The following is a 20512-nucleotide window of genomic DNA, read 5'->3' on the forward strand; positions in this document are numbered from 1 at the left end:
TACTGCGTACGGTTTGTAGTACTGACTGATGCGCGGAGTGGCTTGAGCCCGTGTGTCCAGCATGCGTGGACCTGCTTATTACTAGCCCGGCACCCTGGCGACAGGAGGCTAAGGCTTTTGATTTAGGGAGAGGGACCTGGGGGTAACCCCAAGAAAGGCCTCAGGTCACCGGAGGGGGGACGGAAATTACCGGAGGGCGTCCCGGCCCGCTCCTCTTCTTCTCAGAGCTCACACTGGGCAGCAGGCCTGGCCTTGTCTCCCTTCTAGGTCCCCGTTGGGCCTGGCGCGGTTTCCAAGTCTTCCTCAAATTACCTCCAGAATCCCGCGCTGGGAGCGGAAGCCCGCGGACTCTCAGGAAGACCCAGCTTTCAAATCCGGGGCGGGGGAGCGGGGCCGGGCCTCGGGGGCGGGCCTCGGGGGGCGGGCCTCGGGGGGCGGGCCTCGGGGGCGGGGCCTCGGTGGGCGGGGCCTCGGGGCGGGACCCAAGCGCGAGGACGGGCGCGGGCGCGGGCGCGGGCGCGGGCTGCAGCGGGCTGGCGGCTCCTGGGGCCCAGCCCGGCCCTGGGTTCTCGGGCGGGCGGGAGCTGGGGGACGGGCCCCAGGGAGGGGGCGCGCGGGGCCAACAGGGGCGGGCCGGGGGCGGGGCTAGCGCTGGAGCACGTCACCCGGCGGCGGGCCGCTGAAGCGGTGCAGACGCGGATCGTAGCTGGTGGCTGCTGCTGTGAGGCGGTTGTGGAAGGTGTGAGGAGGCTGTGCGGTGAGTGCCGCGCTCGCTCCGGGCGGTCAGCCCTGTCCCCGCTCTCTGCGTCCTCCCAGGCCCAGCGCCCGCCCGGGGACCTGGGTGGCGGAGCCTTTGTTTTGCCACCTCACCCGGGGCGGCAGCGAGCAATGAAGCCCGCGGAGCGAGAGACCTGGCCCGGGGGCGGGAGGCTGGGCCGGGGCCGGGGCCGGGGCAGCCAGGCAGCGGGTTAAGGCTTTTGATTTAGGGAGAGGGACCTGGGAGTAACCTAAGGAAAGGCCTCAGGTCATCGGAGGGGAGACCTGACCCGGGGGCGGGAGGCTGGCCTGGGGCCGGGGAGGCCAGGCAGCGGGAGGCCGGCCCGGGGGAACCGAGGCCGGGGCCGGGAGGTCGGGCACGGGCACCAAACTCCGAGGGCCAGAGACCTGGCGGCCGGGCCTGGGGCCAGGAGGCCGGGCCAGGCAGCGGGAGGCAGCGGCAAGCTGGAAAGCAGACGGTGCTACCGCCGGCGGAGGAGTGGCCCCGGGAAGCGGTGCGGCGAGGGCTGGGGCGGCCGGGTGCTGACTGTGAGGGACTCGCCCTCGGGGCTGATCCTTCCAATTTTGGGCGAGGCTTCCGTCTCTGCTGCCTTCCATGCCTGGGGCCTGGACTATCCCGGGTTGACTGTGTGGTTTAGCTCTTCCAGAGAGCTAGTTGCAGGGTTTAAAATCCAATTCCTTTTCGGCCCTGCAGAGTTTCGTGAGTGCTCACAGCTCATCCCTGTGGCTGTGTCTCCGTGGCCACAGCTGATTGGCGTCGCCTTGAAATCCCAGGCCGTGAGGAGTGAGCGAGCCCTGCTCACGCTCGGCGCTGTTGTTTTCAGTGGGTGTGCCCTGCACCTGCGTCTTTCCCCCATTCTCAGTAAGTGGCACCCAAGCAGGAAACCGGAAAACATCCTTCTCGCCCCCCTCTCGCCCACCTACTTCTTTTCCCGCTTAGTCACCAAGCCTTGTCGACCTTGTAAACGTCTGCCAGATCTGTCCACGTCTCTCCATCTCCACAGCAGCCTCTTCCCTGGTCTCTCCACCTCCAGACCCGCCTGCTCCTTTGTAGTCCACTTTTCACAGCACAGAGGGATCTTTATGAAATGAAAGTCTAGAAAGCGCGTCCTTTGCCCTTAGGTTAAACCCAGCACTTAATACGGCTGACAAACCCCAGTACGTGTTGGGTCCTGAGTGCCCCCACCCCTCCCTATCTTTAGCACCGATTCACTTTCTGCACAGCAATGCTGACCTTCATAGCTAGTGTCTGCCACACCTCTGCATTCCCCCTTCTCCCGCCATCACATTTGATTAGAAGTAAGAGCTGCTACTTAAACTTCTGTTTTCATTAAAACAGTTCAAGGTTCAATCTTCCTCTACTGTGTTCTTTCTGCAGCCAGCATTCCCTAAGAGAGATGTGTCATATCCTCTGCAGTTGCTTGTTTACTGCCTTCCCTGCTAGATTTGCAAGCAAACTCCAGGAGGGATGGACTTGGTTTATCTTGGTGTCCTTAGAGTCTTTCACCAAATGCGGGCCCTGGCACAACGCAGTGAATGCCCATCCGTTGTGTTTTTACTTTTATGCCCTATCTAGAAAAAGTAGACCTGGTTTAGGATTATTTAGCAAATAATAGTTAGAAAAGAAATGGTAGAGGTGACATGGAGTCACTGAAACCATGTAAACCTGCAAGATAGCAGAAAGAGGGCCAGGAAAGGTGGTTAGACTAGACTGTATCAAAATGGGCTCAGCCACTGTGAGTGTGCGTGCTGTGGTTACATCATCTCTAAAAGTGAAATGTAAAGCTTAAATCATCTCTATCACAGCCCGATGCTTGGGCTTTGGTTTTGCTTTGCCTTTTTGTAAAAGAAGGTTTTTGAAAGTGAAAATATATTTTAGTGAATGCACGAACAGTTTATTGGAGTATGGCAATAAAACCTGTTCAGAGTAAGAGACATTAGACATTGTACCTAGTTAAATCAGGTTTGCTTTTGCTATCCTGAATAAAGGCCTTGACTCTTGCCTTTTGAAGAGACTGGCATCTGATATAGGCAGTTATAATGCTTCTTCACTGTTTTGCTTTCAGACCTCATTTAACACAATCTCCTACTGCTTCAGCCCCCTACAAAGCAGTCTTTATTTTCATGAATGATATATTACATTGCTTCTGGTGCCTACTATTAGATGTTTAAGCTCTGCCCCAAAGATAGGAAGCACTGGTATTTGGGCCTAAAAAAAGATGTGAGAATTCTTAGATTTATATAATGTTCTTTCTCTGCATGTTTTGTTCTTACCTTCACATGTTGCCTGTAGGGCTTCTTTGCATTACAATAATGCAATCAAGCTACCTGATATGTATTGGACACCGTCTGGCATCTGCTTTGTTGAGCCACTTTTGAATGCCAGTGAACATCGGTATAAGCCCTGCATAGAGATAGGGTTTGTCTCGTCCACTGCTTGATACACTCAGGGTCTAGTATAGTACTCTGCACACAGTTGGTGTTCAGTAAATTGTTATGGTGCAAATATCAAATGAATAGATGCTACTGAATCTGACTTTTGGCAGTTTCAGTCTTCCAGACAGTAGGGTTTCTTCAAGCGGTTTTAAACCTGAATCTGATTCTGCAAAGTAGTCATTCTTGGTGGGAGTGGTGAGCCTTTAATGTTATCTGTAATTTTTATAAAAAAGCATTCAAGATCCTCCATTTTACACTTATATAAATCATTTAGATCTGTGAAGGCTTTCCCGTTTTCTCCTTTTGTCCCTCCAAAAACACTATCCTAGGACTTCACTTGGCACAGGGAGGACAGACCTTTTGCACATGGTAAGTGCCATTCTTTCTGACTTGTGTCGTAAACTCAGAGGCTTTGAATAGTGGGGAGTGCTCTATACTGTCTTCCTGGTCACATGGCCCATGCCAGAGAAAAGGAAAGGATGGTTTGTTTGTATAGTACAATGGAACTTATTTCAGTTTATTCTGTATTTGATTTTACATTCCTGTTCTCATATTTTTACCTTAATTACGTAGTAAATATTAAAAGATTGACTTCACCAGGTCCAGTGACAATAGCCAGTTTGATAATTCTTGTATGTACCCAAATGAATTCAGAGACCAGATGGGGAAAGATTTTGATAAAACCTCTGGTACATTACAACTGAAGTCTTTTCTTGTCCAGACTATTGTGAAACAGATGTTCTTTCTGTTTCATTTGCTAAATCTGGAAACGTGACTGCTTTTGGGACTTTTTCCTCTCTACAGGTAATAAATATAATCCTGATACTTTTCAAGTTGTTTGACAGAAGTGTAATCTCCCCAGAAGTCCTATTGGACAGGCTTCACTTTTCCTTTCGAGGAACACAGAGATATAGGAAATATGTTTTAATGAGTTATACGGAATGCTGAGCATAAAACCAATTATTTTACTTTTATTATTATTATTTTTAGAAACAGAGTCTTGCTCTGTCACCCAAGCTCAAGTGCAGTGGTGCGATCGTAGCTCACTGCAGCCTCCAATTCCTACACTCAAGTGATCCTCTTGCCTCAGCCTCCTGAGTAGCTGGGACTACAGGTGTGTGCCACCATGCCAGGCTACTTGTTTTAACTTTTTTGTAGAGATGGGGTTTCTCTGGCCTCCCAAAGTGGGATCGCACTGGGATTACAGGCGCGAACCATGTCTGGCCTATTTCACTTTAGAAGTAAATTGAATGCCACATGCAGAGTTTGTTAAATTTTTTTTTAAAAGAAGGAAAGAAAAAATAAAAATAAACTACCTAGTCGCATCAGAAATGCCATACTCATTTTTGCCATTTTTTCCTTCATTAGAATTCAGTGCATTGTGTTATTTTGGTATCTCTGCAGTAACTTTCTATCATGTTATTTATGTTCTTTGTCTTATTTAAAGCTTCTGAGATTATGGATTTTTGTTTCCTTCCCTGAAATTAAGTGTTATCACTCATATAGTACTAAACTGTCTACAGAATAGTGGGAGTCTTCCCTCTTTGAGTTGGGAAGATCCTAGTTTGAATCCTGGCTGTGCCGCTTTAAAGTTCATTAACCTCTCTTAGCCTCAGTCACCTGAACTCTGCAGTGGGGATCCTTATTCCTCAGAGTGTCATTGGGAGGACTCACGAATAATACGCTTGTACTTTGAGTTCAGTACCCAGCCTGTCTGAGCCAGCAGTAAGAGGGACAGTCATCACACAGCGTTTTGCACACACCTCGCACGTCACATGCGGCACTGTTCTTCCTTTGGCTACTGTCTTGGTAAATCTTTACTAGTAAATGTTTCTTAAAAGCATTTACATTCGTGGACATGATTCAGAAACCAACAGAGTTGTTTTTTAGGTCTCATTTTGAGATTTAAAAACCGTTAGGGCAGAAACCAGATTTTATTTCTTACCTCAGAGTTTCCCTGTAGGACAGGAACCAGCAATAGCCTAATGATGGGTAACAGATGAGCTGATTAAGAATTCTAGAGATTTAAAATTTAAATTAGGATTGCCAGTTTTAGAGACTGTTTTAGAGACTGGCAATCCTAATTTAACATCTCCTTTTGAATTCCCCACCACAGGCACACTTTCACACATTCACTCTTCAATAACAGGTTGTTTCAAATTGTTAATACTTTTAGCTTAATATAGAAATTTCACTTTAGAAATTAATTTTTATTTCTCTGCCTTAATGCTGTAGATGTTGCATTCTGCTTTACTTCATTGTTGTAATGAGTAGTTGGCTCGCCACCATGTAAATAGGGAGAACATTCCAGTTTTTTACTTGTGTAGGAAAACACAGCTTGAAATATCTAAATATCTATTTTAGAGTGAAATAAATTTATACTGACAGTATTTTTTAGTGTTTGAAGACCTGACTGTTACAGCGTTGGTGGCAAGTGTTAAGGGATCCAGGAACTAGACAAGTGATTCTGAGACCTGAGTTCCAGGTTTCTAAGTAATATCAGTTGGTCTACTGACAACTTTGCCATAAACATATGCGTTCAGAAATTTCCTTTCTTAGCAGCAGCATCCTGAATTGATGAAAAGAATTACATCAGCCCAGTAAGAAACAATTCATGTTAAGTCCATTGCTATGCCAGGATAAACTTTTTAAATCCCAATTATTTTTCCTGTTTATGTTTTGTCAAATAAGAATGTTCTGAAAACCTAAATTCTGTTTTCATTTAAGGCAGTGAATATGTCCCATATGATATGATTTTTTTATCCTTCTAAGATGAGATCACCTTCCTCAGAATAATTTGTACTCCACTGGGCACTAGCTAATGGAGGTGATGTCATGCTAAGCAGCACTTTAGTGAGTCTTGTGGGAACCAAAGCTCTGCTCCCAGGAGTGTGGATTTGGTGCTTTCATGTGGAAAAAGCGGATGATGACACGTAGAGAGCAAATGTGCGCATGTCTGATGCTGTAAGGATTTCATTTACCATCATATAAATTTTTAGAAGTGTATCAAAATAAACTGATCACTGAGGCAATGTAGGTTGTTCAGATACTAATGATGAAGTTGATGAAGTGCACTGTAGTATTTGTCCCTGAGAAATCTTTATCAAATAGACAATATTTTAAATCCTGTTGTAGAAGAATTCGTTTTTTCTTTCAGTGACCAGCTCTCTTACTAAAACAAATTATCTGTTGTGACTAATATCAGAAACGATTAATTTATAGTTATTTGTATTGATTGGTCTCTCTGACTGTTTTAACTTTATTAACTTGATGTATAGAAAGAAAATGACTTTGAAGTTAAGTCACCTAATATTTAGAGGAGATCTTAGATTGGTCTAAGCCAAGAAGCAAATACTATAAGTACTCTGAAAAGCTGGTCACTATTTAAAGTTTGCACTACCAGTCACAAGGAGAGAATAATTTTATCCCACAGTTTTATTGCTGGCAAAAGACACAAGTTTATTGAAAGTCAGTATTTCGGTGTGAGAATTACTAGACTGTTTGCAGAAGTGTTGAAAAGAGATCTTCAGAGCCTTGGTTGTCTGTAAGCTGGTCCACATTCGGGGGTTCCTGAGCACAGACTGTGAGCCCTGCATTTGGCAAATGCATTCAGAGAGCCAATCTGAGGCAGACTGGGGGCTAGAAAGGATACTGCCAGGAGCTCCAAGCTCAGCTTCAGAAGTTAAATTAGACTTCATTTTTCAGAGCAGTTTTAGGTTCAAACCAAAACTGAGAAGAACGTACAGAGATATCCTATATCCCTCCTGCCCACCCCCCGCCTACATGCGTAGTCTCCCCCATTATCAACATCCTGCACCAGTGTGTACACTGACACACACTGACAGGTCATCATCACCCACACTCCATTGTTCACAATCAGGTTCACTCTTGGTGGTGTTTGTCCTGTGTGTTTGGACAATTTTACAAGGACGTGTATCCACCATTATAGTGTCACACAGAGTAGTTTCACTGCCTTAAAAATTCTCTGTGCTAGCCGGGCACAGTGGCTCAAGCCTGTAATCCCAGCACTTTGGAAGGCTGAGGCGGGCGGATCACGAGGTCAGGAGTTCGAGACCAGCCTGGCCAACATAGTGAAATCCATCTCTAATAAAATTCAAAAATTAGCCAGGCATGGTGGCATACAACTGTAATCCCAGTTACTTGGGAGACTGAGGCAGGAGAATCACTTGAAACCTGAAGGCGGAGGTTGCAGTGAGCCAAGACCGTGCCACTGCACTCCAGCCTGGGCAACAAGAGCAAAATTCGATCTCAAAAAAAAAACAAAAATTATCTGTGCTGTCTCCCTCCCTCCTAGCCACTGACAACCACTGATCTTTTTACTGTCTCCGTAGTTTTGCCTTTTCCAAATTGTCAGATAGTTGGACTCATGCAGTATATATGGACTTTTCCAACTGGCTTCTTTCACTTAGTAATAATGCATTTAAAGTATCCTACATGTCTTCTTGGCTTGCTGGCTCATTTCTTTTTAGCGCTGAATAATATTCTGTTCTCTGGATATACCATAGTTTATTTATTCATTCACCTACTGAAGGACATCTTAGTTTCTTCTAGTTTTGACAGTTATGAATAAAACTGCTATAAACATCTGTGTGCAGGCTTGTGTGAACATAAGTTTTCAGCTCCTTTGGGTAAAAACCAAAGAGTGCGTATTTACCATATGGCTGGATCATATGGTAAGAGTACGTTTAGTTTTGTAGGAAACTGCCAAACTGTTTTCCAAGTTGGCTGTACCATCTTGCATTTCCACGAGCACTGACTGAGCATCCCTGTTGCTCCACATCCTCGCCAGCATTTGGTGTTCGTGGTGTTCTGGATTTTGACCATTCTGCTAGGGGTGTGGTGATATCTCAATGTTGCTTTAATTCGCATTGCCCATTATGTGCAATCTGTGTATCTTTGATGAGGCCCACTGGATTTTCACTTTAGATTTTCTATAGATTGGCCATAAAGTCTTGAAACAAACCTATTTTCTCATGGATTATAATGCAATATCAGTAAACTATTATGTGTTCACCTGTGTTTCCAGACTTATTAGCTACCCTGTACTATTCTCTCAGTTAATCAAGTCAACCTCAATTTGTTTCTCAACCACAGGTGGCTAATGATTTTGTCTGTGGTCTGTCCGCTTTGAATTGATGTGCATGGGACAAGTTGGTCTCTATGATATTTATGGTTCAAGGAAGTTTGGGATTTCCTGCTACCTGATACATGTTTATTGTACATATAAAAGATATAAAAGAAAAAAAGGAAGGCAGATAGACGGGAACATGATAGAGGCAGGGAAGGGTGGTTACTTTGATAGGAGAATACCCTTATTTTTGTCACTCTTGAAACAGGGCCAAGAGTTGAAATTGGCTAGAACAATCCTGACCTTTGTTGATATTATTTTATAGAATAATATTTGTTGCTATTTTCTGACTTAAAAAATGCAGATGTTATAGAAAAAAATAGAAGATATAGAGGAATGTTAGGAGTAGGTAGTTGTCAGTAATGCCATCACCCAGACAGCCACTATTAATAAATATGTTAATATGTAGTATGTACTGAGTGACGAATGGCAGGTCACGTAGTAGCTGTCTTGGTTATCAGATCAACTGTCGTGGTATGGCAGTGCTTATGTTCACATAACCCTTATTAGTTTTTGTTGTTAATCCCTTTCTTCGCCCAATTTATAAACTAAACTTTTTCATAGGTCTGTATCTATAGGAAAAAACATGCTGCATGTAGGGTTCAGTACTGTATTTGGTTTCAAGCATCTACTGGGGGACTTGGGAGGTACCTCCCGCCCCTGCCCCGCAGGTATACTACTGTATAATTATTCTTCTATCTAAAGTAAGAACTTCTGGAAGATAGGAACTTTGTCTTGTCTTCCACTCTTCCTATTTCCCAGGATGATATCTGGCATAAAGTATTTGTTGACTGACAAACTAAAAGATTATTTATCCCAATTACACTCACATCTTCCCTTGGTTTTCCAGAAGGCCTACAGGAGGTAAGACGGTAGAAAAGCAAAGGCTTCGTCGAAATGCAGAGCATAGACTGGCTCTTGGAGAAGGTCAAACATCCCCGTCTCCTGTGTTTAAATTGAGATGGTGGCGCTGGCTCTCCTCTGTATTATTAACGCACCTTTCCCCACTAGGGGTGCACACAAAACTGGGAGAGAGGGGAGGAAGGAGCTTAGCTTTGTCTTAATAGAAGGGAAGAAATTACGTTTTCCAAGAGACCTTGAAATTGGGGACCTTGGTAATGGTTTCGGTTTGGAAAGATAAAGTTCTGGGATGGATTCCAACAATGTAACTGTACTCACTGCCACTGAACTGTACACTTAAAAATGGTAAATTTTGAGTCTGTTTTACCACAGTTTTAAAGATTAAAATTTTAAAAGTGGGGAAGTTACCTAGGACTTTTTTTTTTTTTTTTTTTTTTTTTTTTTTTTTTTTTGAGATGGAGTCTCACTCTGTCGCCCAGGCTGGAGTGCAGTGGCCGGATCTGGGCTCACTACAAGCTCCGCCTCCCGGGTTCCCGCCATTCTCCTGCCTCAGCCTCCCGAGTAGCTGGGACTACAGGCGCCGCCACCTCGCCCGGCCAGTTTTTTGTATTTTTTAGTAGAGACGGGGTTTCACCGTGTTAGCCAGGATGGTCTCGATCTCCTGACCTCGTGATCCGCCCGTCTCAGCCTCCCAACGTGCTGGGATTACAGGCTTGAGCCACCGCGCCCGGCCGTTACCTAGGACTTTCTAGAATGACTTTTGTGGGTTAGCAATTCCTGTTAGAGGATCGTGTATTATTTTGGTATTTCTGATTGTATCGTAGGAGTGAGGTTAAAGTTGTATTTTGACTGGAATTTTTAACATTGTCAGGGTTTCTAGAGCCTGGAGAAGGTCATTCAATATTTTTTGTTCTTGTTTTTGGTTTTGCCTTTGGTCTTGTTTTCCTCTATTTAGGGAGGTGGATTGCCATGGGAAGTACCTTTGCTTCTGAAAAGCCAGAGAATGCCTGGTAGAACGGCAGAAAAGTATAAGGAGCTGGCTTCTTCAGAGGCGGCCTAGCAGAGTGGGAAGAGGACCCTGTCACTTACTTGTGACTGTCGGCAAAGTCACTTAACCACCAGAAGTTGGATTTTCTGACCTTTAGAATTTTGAAAAGATTAAAAATGAGTGCCTTGCAGAGCATCTGGTGTATATTAAGTGCTCAATAAGTGATCGTTGCTTTGCTTATAAGAACAGGTTCACCTTGTGAGATATAATTGTGTGATGGAAGAATGAAAGCAGAAACTGTAGTTTTGACTTTTACGTTTCGTGGGCCATTTTACTACCCTAAATGAGATGCTGGGTTTCCAAAACCCAGTTTAAAAATAAAGACTAGGCCAGGTCCGGTGGCTCTTGCCTATAATCCCAGCACTTTAGGAGGCCTAGGTGGGCAGATCGCTTGATCCCAGGAGTTGGAGACCAGCCTGGGCAATGCAACAAGACCCTATGTCTACAAAAAATACAAAAATTAGCCAGACACGGTGGTGCACGCCTGTAATCCCAGCTACTCGGGAGGCTGAGGCGGGAGGATTTGAGTCCAGGAGTGAGCCGTGGTGAGCTGCAGTGAGCCGTGATTGCGCTGCTGCCCTCCAGCCTGGGTGACAGAGTGAGACCCTGCCTCAAAAGAAAAAAAAAAAAAAAATTAGTGGAGATTTGAAACATCTTGATACTTTATCTTGGGAATCTAAGCATTGTAGAATTGTGTTATGTGAGTTATACCATTGTGGTGGGAAGTGTTTGATTTTTGTTTTAACTGTGTTGAGTTGCAGTTCTTAGAAATGACCCGCTGTGTTGTCTTACAAAAGAAATAAACTGTAATCTATATCTTAATCTGATGAGGACATGTAAATATAAAAAATCGAGCTGTATACTATCTATATGCTTTATGTAATTCACTATATATAATTCATAGCTCAGTTGAAAAGAGAGAGAGACTAAATTGTATGTACCATTGCTAAGAAATCATTATCCCCAGAACTGACTCACATACACCTTTAACAGTAGAGGTGGAACTGAGGCATTAATTTGGAAAAATAATCACTGGGATAATTAATATAATGCAGTGGTTTTATGACTGATTTTTTTATTAACTTCTATTTTCTTTGTATTCTAGTTAATAAAGGTATCCATGGAGAACACTGAAAACTCAGTGGATTCAAAATCCATTAAAAGTTTGGAACCGTGAGTATTTAAATGGAATTCTTTATAATCAGACAAAGATGGGGATGTGTAATACAGCAAACCTTGAGGAGTGGGAAAAGCAGAAAGAGAGTGGTCTCTCTTTCAGGCCAGAGAGACCAAGCTGACTTCCTACCTCAGACAGCTGTGTGGCTTTGCGTAAACTAACCTCTTCTCTAAACCTTGTCTTTAACATGGAGCTAAAGCTTTTACAGAACTGAAGGGAAGATGAAAGGAAAGGCCTAGTAGGGTGTGTGACCCATAGTTGGAAACCTAGTCCTGGAACCAAAAGGACACTACAGGAGAGGCAGGACTCCCAAGCCCAGGTGCTTTCTACCCTCCTGAATCACTCTATAGGATTAGAGGGTTTGGGTTTGGGAGGAGTTTTTTGACCTCTTGTTTATGAGTTTTTATGACTAAAATCCAATGCCGATTTGCAGTCCAGGAAGGAATTACCTAGTTATGGATGAATTTTACCCTTTTTTTTCCCTGTGTCTTTTTGGAATATTCTGCTTACTAATGCTTCCAATAACTAGCAGATGGAAAAAGGGAAAAGATAAAACTCAAATTCGCTTTTTAATTCATGTCTGTTATTATCTATTTGGAATCTCTTGTAATACTTTAAATTCTGAAAGTTTATTTCTGAAACCCAGTATTATTATTCTCGGCTGCCCTGGAAATTACAAACTAATTTATTACTAAACAATACAATTACAGAAATACTATTAACAAGTTACCAGCAAAGATTTCACAATTTTTGTTTAGCAAAGGGATTTTTCTAGAAAGTAAGCTTTTGAAATGCAGTCCCATTTTAGAGAGTTGTTGTTGTTATTTAAATCATTTTAGCCAGTGTAATGGTTTGCTCCTGTAATCCCAGCTACTTGGGAGCTGTGGCAGGAGGATCACTTTAGGTGGAGAGTTCGAAACCAGCCTGGGCAACATTATGACACCCTGTCTCTACAAAAAACAAAAGCAATTAGTCCACCGTGGTGTGCTTGTAGTCAGTCTTAGCTACACGCCAGAGGTTGCAGTGAACTATAATTGCACCACTGCACCCTAGCCTGGGCAACAGAGTAAGACCCCATCTCTTTTTAAAAAATCCTTTGAAAGTGATTTACACATGTTCCTACTACTTTTTTTCTTTCTTTCTTTTTTGAGACAGGGTCTTGCTCTATCACCCAGGCTGGAGTGCAGTCATGTGATTATGGCTCACTGTCCTCCTGAGCTCCAGTAATCCTCCCAAGTAGCTAGGACTACAGACATGTGCCACCATGCCTGGTTATTTTTGTTTTTTGTCTTTGTAGAGATGGGGGTCTTGCTGTGTCTCCCAGGCTAGTCTCCAATTCCTGGCCTCAAGGGATCCTCCTGCCTTGGCCTCCCAAAGTGCTGGGATTACAGGCGTGAGCCACCCTGCCTGGCTCTCCCTTTTCATGTCATACAGAACACCACTTCAATAACGAGTTGTACGGGAGCCCCAGACAGGTTTAGGGTTGTTTTGATCCTGTGATAAATTGCCCTCACATTCCCGGCTTTCACAGCTTCTGCCATTTGTTAGGAGTATCCCCTCTTGGACTAGCTATCATATGCTTGTAAAGTACCTACCTCCTTAGGAGGCAGCCAGAGCAAGTGGGGAATAGGCGTTGGGAGCTGGGAATTATAGTTCTGTGATCCATTATTTATATGACAAAGGTCAAGTCACGCTTTTAGGATTTAAATTTAATCTATAAATGTGAAGCTCTTCACTTCTAGTTAAAAATAATAACTGCTTTCTGACCTTGACTCCTTTAATTTACTACATTTAATCTTTTTCCAACAGTATTTTTGGAATTGTGTATAATGTGAGATACTCTAAGTGCATGAGTATATGGACTGTAGGTGTTAGTGTTTGGCAGTTCCTAGACCTGTTTTTTCCTGACTTTTAGTCTAGATCTGGGATCAAGCTTGACGCCTGTTTTTATCAAATTTCTTTGGAATATAGGCACACCCATTCCCTGACATGTTGTCCTAAGCCCATTTCACCAGAATTGAGTAGCTATGGCTGGGCGCATTGGCTCACAACTGTAATCCCAGCACTTTGGGAGGCCAAGGCAGGAGGATCACTTGAGGCCAGGAGTTCAAGATTAGCCTGGGCAACATGGCGAGATCCTGTCTCTACAAAAAAATACAGAAATTGGCTGGGCATTGTGGGGCATGCCTGTCTGTAGTTGTAGCTACTCGGACGGCTGAGGAAGGAGGATCACTGGAGCCCAGGAGTTCAAAGCTGCAGTGAACTATGATGGCACCACTGCACTCCAGCTTGGGTGACAGAGTAAAACCATGTCTCAAAAAAAAAAATAGAATTGAGTAGCTGTAACAGAGACCAGATGGCCACAAGCCTAAAACACTTAATATTTAGCCCATTAAAAAAAAAGTTTACTGATCCCTAATCTAGATAGCAGAGATTTTTTTAGATAAGTGACTTCCAGACAGATAGTTTCAATTATTTACAATAATGCTTTTATATATTCATGAATTACTAATTTGTTAAGCTCATGGGGTTTAAGGAATAATTTATGAATTGTGATAAATATTGTGCTTTGAGTTATATTTGCATTTTGTTGATTTCCGATCATTTCAGGGTAATTTTTAAGATTTTTACTTTTACCTCAAAGGATAAAATATTTCACAAAGTTAATAAGTAATTTTTAAATTATAAAGGTATTTGATGGAATTTAGAGGAAAATGTAAAACATGGAAGTTAAAAGCCTGAACTCGGCTAGGCACGGTGGCTCATGCCTGTAATCCCAACGCTTTAGGAGGCCGAGGTGGGTGGATCATGAGGTCAGGAGATCGAGACCATCCTGGCTAACAAGGTGAAACCCCCGTCTCTACTAAAAATACAAAAATTAGCCAGGTGTGGTGGCGGGCACCTGTAGTTCCAGCTACTCGGAAGGCTGAGGCAGGAGAATGGTGTGAACCCTGGAAGCGGAGCTTGCAATGAGCCGAGATTGCACCACTGCACTCCAGCCTGGGCAACAGAGTGAGACTTAGTCTCAAAAAAAAAAAAAAAAGCCTGAACTTTGAAGTCCAACAGATACTTTCCTTCTTTCTTGGCTGTGACACAATATTTGCATAACCTTTAGCACATTTCTTAGCCTCATGTCAGGTCATTTTCTCATCTGTATAATGGTTGATGTGAAATTGAAATGAAGACAGCCAGCCTGTTTTATAACATTCAACAAGTGTTAACTGTGACTGTGAGTTATAAAAATTGCACTAATGTAAACAGAAAGCATGGTCATTTCTACCTTTATGAAGTTATTATTTGATTTCTAAACAGAAAAATCATACATGGAAGCAAATCAGTGGACTCTGGAATATCCCTGGACAACAGTTATAAAATGGATTATCCTGAGATGGGTTTATGTATAATAATTAATAATAAGAATTTTCATAAAAGCACTGGTACGTATCTTACGTAATTTTTAATCCTTTTCAAATATTTGCGCCATTTACATTTGATACTAAAAGGAGTATTATTGAGGTATTATTGGTCAGTAAACTGTGACACAGACTAGTTGTGAAGTAGAGATTGGGCAGGACCTACAGGTCCTGTGATACATGTGAATGCTTCCTCTTCTGCTCAACGTCACAGCCTCCTTTTCCATCAGCTGGCCTCCTATCTGTATGCTTGGCTGCTTCTGCCCTGACTTCTCTGTAGTCCTTGCTGCTTTTTCTTCTTTCTACTCCCTCTTTGAACCCGTAAGGTTCTCAAAAAACAGTTAAGTGGTAGTATTTATTTTTTTCCCCAGAAACTGCAAGACATATCACAAGCATTGCCTTATTTAATTTTATGACAACCTGGAAAGTAACGATGAAATTCTGAAAGGTTAAAAACCTTGCACAGTCACACAGTATGGCGGCAGAGCTAGGTCTGTGTGGCTCCAAAGCCCAAAATCTAAATCCGTCTTCTGTTCTGCTTCACTTCCTTGTATCTTCATGTGCTCTGTTGCCTGTCTTCCCTTACCCTACAAAGCTCACCATCTTAGAGAGACTTTTCTTTTACTCTGCTCCTTTTAATTCCTTTGATATTTTATCTCCTTCCCTTCTTCGTTAAATTTTGAATACCTGTAGTTTAAGCCTGTACTCTTCACTTGTTTCTGTTCCTTCTTGAGTCTTTTTCTATTTTCTATCTCTACTGCTGAAACTGCTCGCATTAAACTTACCATGGCCTTGTCACCAGATTCCCCTCTTGACTTCTGTACTAGGTACAACTTGAATGTAGTACTACATTTGAGAATTTTTTTCAGAAATATAGATAATAAAATCCTTCACAGTGCCAGAAAAGCTAATTAATATTTGGTGTATTGATATTTTTTTCTTGACAGTTCTTTTTAAAGCTTGCTTTTATTCATAACATGTAAGCAATGTTGTATTCTTCTTGTTTCACTTAAAGTAATAGCATTTTTCATATGGCTGCATAATTTTCATATCTGTTATCGTGATTATATGATACTGCATCCCCCAAAATACCATTCACTTAATTTCAAAAATTTACTGTATGAATGAACATTATGGCTGTTTCCCTTTTAAATTGATGCTGTGATAATTCTTTGAATTGGCATATTAATCATATTAGAGTTAATTTTTAATTAGAGAAGCTATAGTAGATCTAATGTGGGCCAGTACCTATCAGAGTGGTAGTGGAAAGGGAAGGAAGCCAGATCACACTGGGAAGATAGCAGGGTTTGTGTCAGATTAGTTATAAGGAGTGAGGAGAGAATAGTTGAAAATGGAGCTCTAAATGGCACCACTTTTATTGCTTTTGGCTATAAGTTGAGATGCCACCTTCGACCATTAACACAGCACCTTGTTTACTTTTGCTTTATGCATATTTGGAAATTTACTTCCAGATATTCTGCCTCACATTTCTAGTTTTAGGATACCTTCTTCCTATAGAATTTTGCACTGTTGGCTCTATTGTTTAAAAAACCAAAAACAAGTATATCATTCCACTACCACTAGCACCTCCCCCACATATTTAGACCAGCAGTCCGGGTTTTGCCCTCAGTGAGCTCCTTTCCTACTTTGCAATGTAAAAGTTGGGTTCTCATGAGATCTCTGGCAGGCTGGTGTTGGGCCAGCTGCCGTGGCTCACGCCTCTAATCCCTCTAATCCCAACACTTTGGGAGGCCAAGGCAGGAGGATCCTTGAGCACCAAAGTTCAAGATCAATCTGGCAACATAGGGAAATCCCATCTGTACAAAATAGAAAAAAAGGTAGCAGGATGTGGTGGTGTGCACCCATAGTCCCAGCCACTCAGGAGGCTGAGGTGGGAAGATAGCTTGAATCTGGGAGGTTGAGGCTGCAGTAAGCTGTGGTTGCTGTACTCTAGCCTGGGCCGCAGAGTGAGATCCTGTCTAAAAAATAAATAAAATAAAAAATAAAAAGGCATCCAATACAGCACCAGAAGCCAGTGACCTTGTCACACAGCTGAGATAATCAACAACGTTTTGGAGATACGTGTAGACTTTTTGTGTTTAGTCTTCATACCATCAAATTCACTCAATTCTGAGGGGTGTTTCTCACCGAGGTTTAGCATTTTGAAATCTGAGTGCATCATGCAGTCCATCTGTACCTTAATGTAGAAGGTTCTCTAGTGGAGTGGTAGAAAGCCCAGGAGCCCTGGCTACAGGCCCAGCATAGCTTTGTCACTTTAGACTGGTTTGTTAACCCTAGTACATGTCCCACATCTGCACAAGTGAAGCTAGTAATAATACAACTCTCATGGTGATTGGAAGGATAGAGATTACCCGTAGCAGAATACCTGATGAACCGTAATAATGTCTGGGGGTTTTCCTTGAAGACACTATAAATGTTGTAATGCTATCTTAAAATTGTTGGGAAGTTAGAATCAGAGACATGCAGTTCCTCTGAGTATAACAGATGTGTGTGTGTATTATAGGATCATATTGTTTTCTAGTTTTATTTTTTTTAAATATGATGATTTTTCCCATGGCAACATTTTATCTGTGAAAATGACAACATAGGCCGGGCGCGGTGGCTCAAGCCTGTAATCCCAGCACTTTGGGAGGCCGAGACGGGCGGATCACGAGGTCAGGAGATCGAGACCATCCTGGCTGACACGGTGAAACCCCGTCTCTACTAAAAAATACAAAAAACTAGCCGGGCGAGGTGGCGGGCGCCTGTAATCCCAGCTACTCGGGAGCCTGAGGCAGGAGAATGGCGTGAACCCGGGAGGCGGAGCTTGCAGTGAGCTGAGATCCGGCCACTGCACTCCAGCCTGGGCGGCAGAGCGAGACTCCGTCTCAAAAAAAAAAAAAAAAAAGAAAATGACAACATAGTATATCCCATTATATAAGTGAGTGTAACTTGTCTAACCAAGCCCCTAGTGTTAGACATTTGTTTCTGTTTTTCACCTGCCTAAACAGCTGTGAAAGATCATTTTGGCTATAACACTGATAAGCTTATATTATAAAATATAAGCTACAAAGTTGAAGAGATTTTGTGTCACCAAACTCAAAGTAGTTAGAGTTCTCTTACCATTTAAAAGGAAGAATTTATTGTGGACTTTTGAATTGCTAGGTAGTTAATTTCATTTCAAAGTAGTTATTCTTTGCTTTCAATACAATTAAAAGTAATTCTTTCTGTTCCAAGGAATGGCATCTCGGTCTGGTACAGATGTTGATGCAGCAAACCTCAGGGAAACATTCATAAACTTGAAATATGAAGTCAGGAATAAAAACGATCTTACACGTGAAGAAATTGTGGAATTGATGCGTAATGGTAAGAAGAAACAATTAGAAGAGTGAACTTCATTGTACAATTTTATATTATGGTCTAGCAATAATTACATGTATAATATGAGAATTGTGGAATTATACTGTACATAAACCTAATCTTACATACTTTAGTAAGAAATTTTAAAAAAGTTATTTATGCCAACTTCCTAAAATAGTTTGAGATGTGTTGCTGTGCCCCAGGTTAGATTAAGATGATCTCTCAGTTTTATTCTCAGTTTCTTCATCATGTTCCCATACAGTATATCTGAAGTTGTTGAATAAAGTCATGGATTTTTTTCCTTTTATTTGCAAATGTCTTTCCAGTTTCTAAAGAAGATCACAGCAAAAGGAGCAGTTTTGTTTGTGTGCTTCTGAGCCATGGTGAAGAAGGAATAATTTTTGGAACAAATGGACCTCTTGACCTGAAAAAAATTACAAGCTTTTTCAGAGGGGATTGTTGTAGAAGTCTAACTGGAAAACCCAAACTTTTCATTATTCAGGTAATGTATAACTGAGTGATTTGGTTGTTGACGATTAAGCAGGGGTTACTTTTCTTAATTGGAAATTATCCAAAGGATTTGTGGTTTTTTTCCTGAAGTTAATGAACTATTGTTATTTTTCATTTATTTAAACTACCACTTAAAAGATACAGAGTAAATTTTAATTTTATACTTATATCAAAAAGGCTCAGCATAATTAACATCCATTTTTACATAACGTTTTTAGGAATAAGTTACATGTTCACACACAAATTTTTATAAATAAATATTTATTTTCTAACACCCAGGCCTGCCGTGGCACAGAACTGGACTGTGGCATTGAGACAGACAGTGGTGTTGAGGATGACATGGCGTGTCATAAAATCCCAGTGGAGGCCGACTTCTTGTATGCATACTCCACAGCACCTGGTGAGAAAGTTACACATAATGAATGTTACATGTGGATTTTAAATGAATTACACTGTGACTAATCAGAATTATACAATGAAGAGTGTGTTTCAGAGACTGTCAAGATTTTGATATCCCTAAAGATATCAAAACTTGTTTATATTTTAGGGAACCTTCATCAAAGAGAAGTCTCAAAAAGTTATCTTTAGCCAAAAGTTTGGCTAGAAAATATGCATACATAGCCAGGCACGGTGGCTCACGCCTGTAATCCTAGTGCTTTGGGAGGCCAAGGCAGGCAGATCACTTGAGGTCAGGAGTTCACAACCAGCCTGGCCAACATGGTGAAACCTCGTCGCTACTAAAAATACAAAAAAATTAGCTGGGTGTGGTGGCACATGCCTGTAATCTCAGCTACTTGGGAGGCTGAGGCAGAAGAATTGCTTGAACCTGGGAGGCAAAGGTTGCAGTGAGCCGAGATTGCACCACTGCACTCCAGCCTGGGCGACAGAGCGAGACTCCGTCTCAAAAAAAGAAAACAAAATATGCATACATAGAGTAGACTAGCACGATGTCATTCATTGGACTTATGTGGCAACAGAGGTCAAGTCAGAGCTTCCGCTGCATCTTACAGAAGAAGAGAGGTGTGTTTCTCAGGAATTATTTGAAAGGTAGTAAATAAAAAAGATAAACATGACTAGTATACAGGAGCATAGATGTGGAGTGGGAGAAAATAAAGAAGGTAAAAAATGATACATGAATATGCCGTTAACCTCCACTTTTTTACAGTTCCGCTGCACATCGTCTAAATAAATATTTGTTGATTATACCACCATTTACTTACACAACTAACTCAGGGTGTCAGAGTTTGGAAACTTAAAGTAAATGTATTCTTAAGCAGTGTGGCATTTTAAAATATGCTCAATATGGTTTATTTTATCCTCTAGGCATCTTTCCAAGCAAAGTACCTCTAAGTTAAAAGCAGTGGGTCTAACATTTAACCTAGAAAACAAAGTATGATAAATACACTATTTTCCCTTTTTAGAACTTTTGAATACTCGGTAGTGTGTTTATTATACTTTATTCAGATGCTCTGTAGACAAGCAGGACACTCAAAGCAATTTATTTCTAGACTAAGTCAGTATTCAAATAAGGTGAAATCTGATTGGAACACTGTGCTACTTAAAATGATCCTTTTTATACATCTTTACTTTTGCATCTTCTGTGTGTTTGCTGTTCTTGCCTATTGAAAGGGGAGTCCAAAAAGTAAAACTTTGAATAATTCAGTGTTCATGAAGCTGGTCCCGGCCCCTGTCTTTGCTGAAAGCAGGGGCTGTACGCATAGCACACATTCTTCCTTCTTCAGCATCATTTCTTCTGAAACCAAAGGTGTCTTTTTTTTTTC

General features: G+C 42.2%; 2 protein-coding genes across 11 annotated transcripts in view; one reads left to right on the forward strand and one right to left on the reverse strand.

Annotated features, from left to right (window-relative positions):
* Positions 1-402, reverse strand: part of PRIMPOL (primase and DNA directed polymerase) — a 42006-nt gene extending 41604 nt beyond the window's left edge. For 7 of the 9 annotated variants that reach the window (XM_050791703.1, XM_050791702.1, XM_050791698.1 and 4 more), the window contains exon 1: positions 191-389. The gene's annotated coding sequence lies outside the window, so the exon portion shown is untranslated. Of the gene's footprint in view, positions 1-190 lie in introns of all 9 variants that reach the window. The other 2 variants (XM_050791695.1, XM_050791694.1) reach the window with 1 other exon arrangement.
* A 279-nt stretch (positions 403-681) lies between these two features.
* The window catches only part of CASP3 (caspase 3), a 29329-nt gene continuing 9498 nt past the window's right edge, over positions 682-20512 (forward strand). Inside the window, exons 1-7 of one of the 2 annotated variants that reach the window (XM_050789915.1) lie at positions 691-757; positions 1472-1639; positions 11377-11444; positions 14761-14885; positions 18099-18227; positions 18548-18723; positions 19011-19131. In XM_050789915.1, coding sequence (XP_050645872.1) covers positions 11392-11444; positions 14761-14885; positions 18099-18227; positions 18548-18723; positions 19011-19131 — 604 coding nt within the window. In that variant the 5' untranslated portion in view covers positions 691-757; positions 1472-1639; positions 11377-11391. Of the gene's footprint in view, positions 758-1471; positions 1640-11376; positions 11445-14760; positions 14886-18098; positions 18228-18547; positions 18724-19010; positions 19132-20512 lie in introns of both variants that reach the window. The other variant, XM_050789916.1, reaches the window with a different exon arrangement.

Source organism: Macaca thibetana, chromosome 5 (assembly GCF_024542745.1).
Source record: "Macaca thibetana thibetana isolate TM-01 chromosome 5, ASM2454274v1, whole genome shotgun sequence".
Lineage (NCBI taxonomy): Eukaryota > Metazoa > Chordata > Mammalia > Primates > Cercopithecidae > Macaca > Macaca thibetana.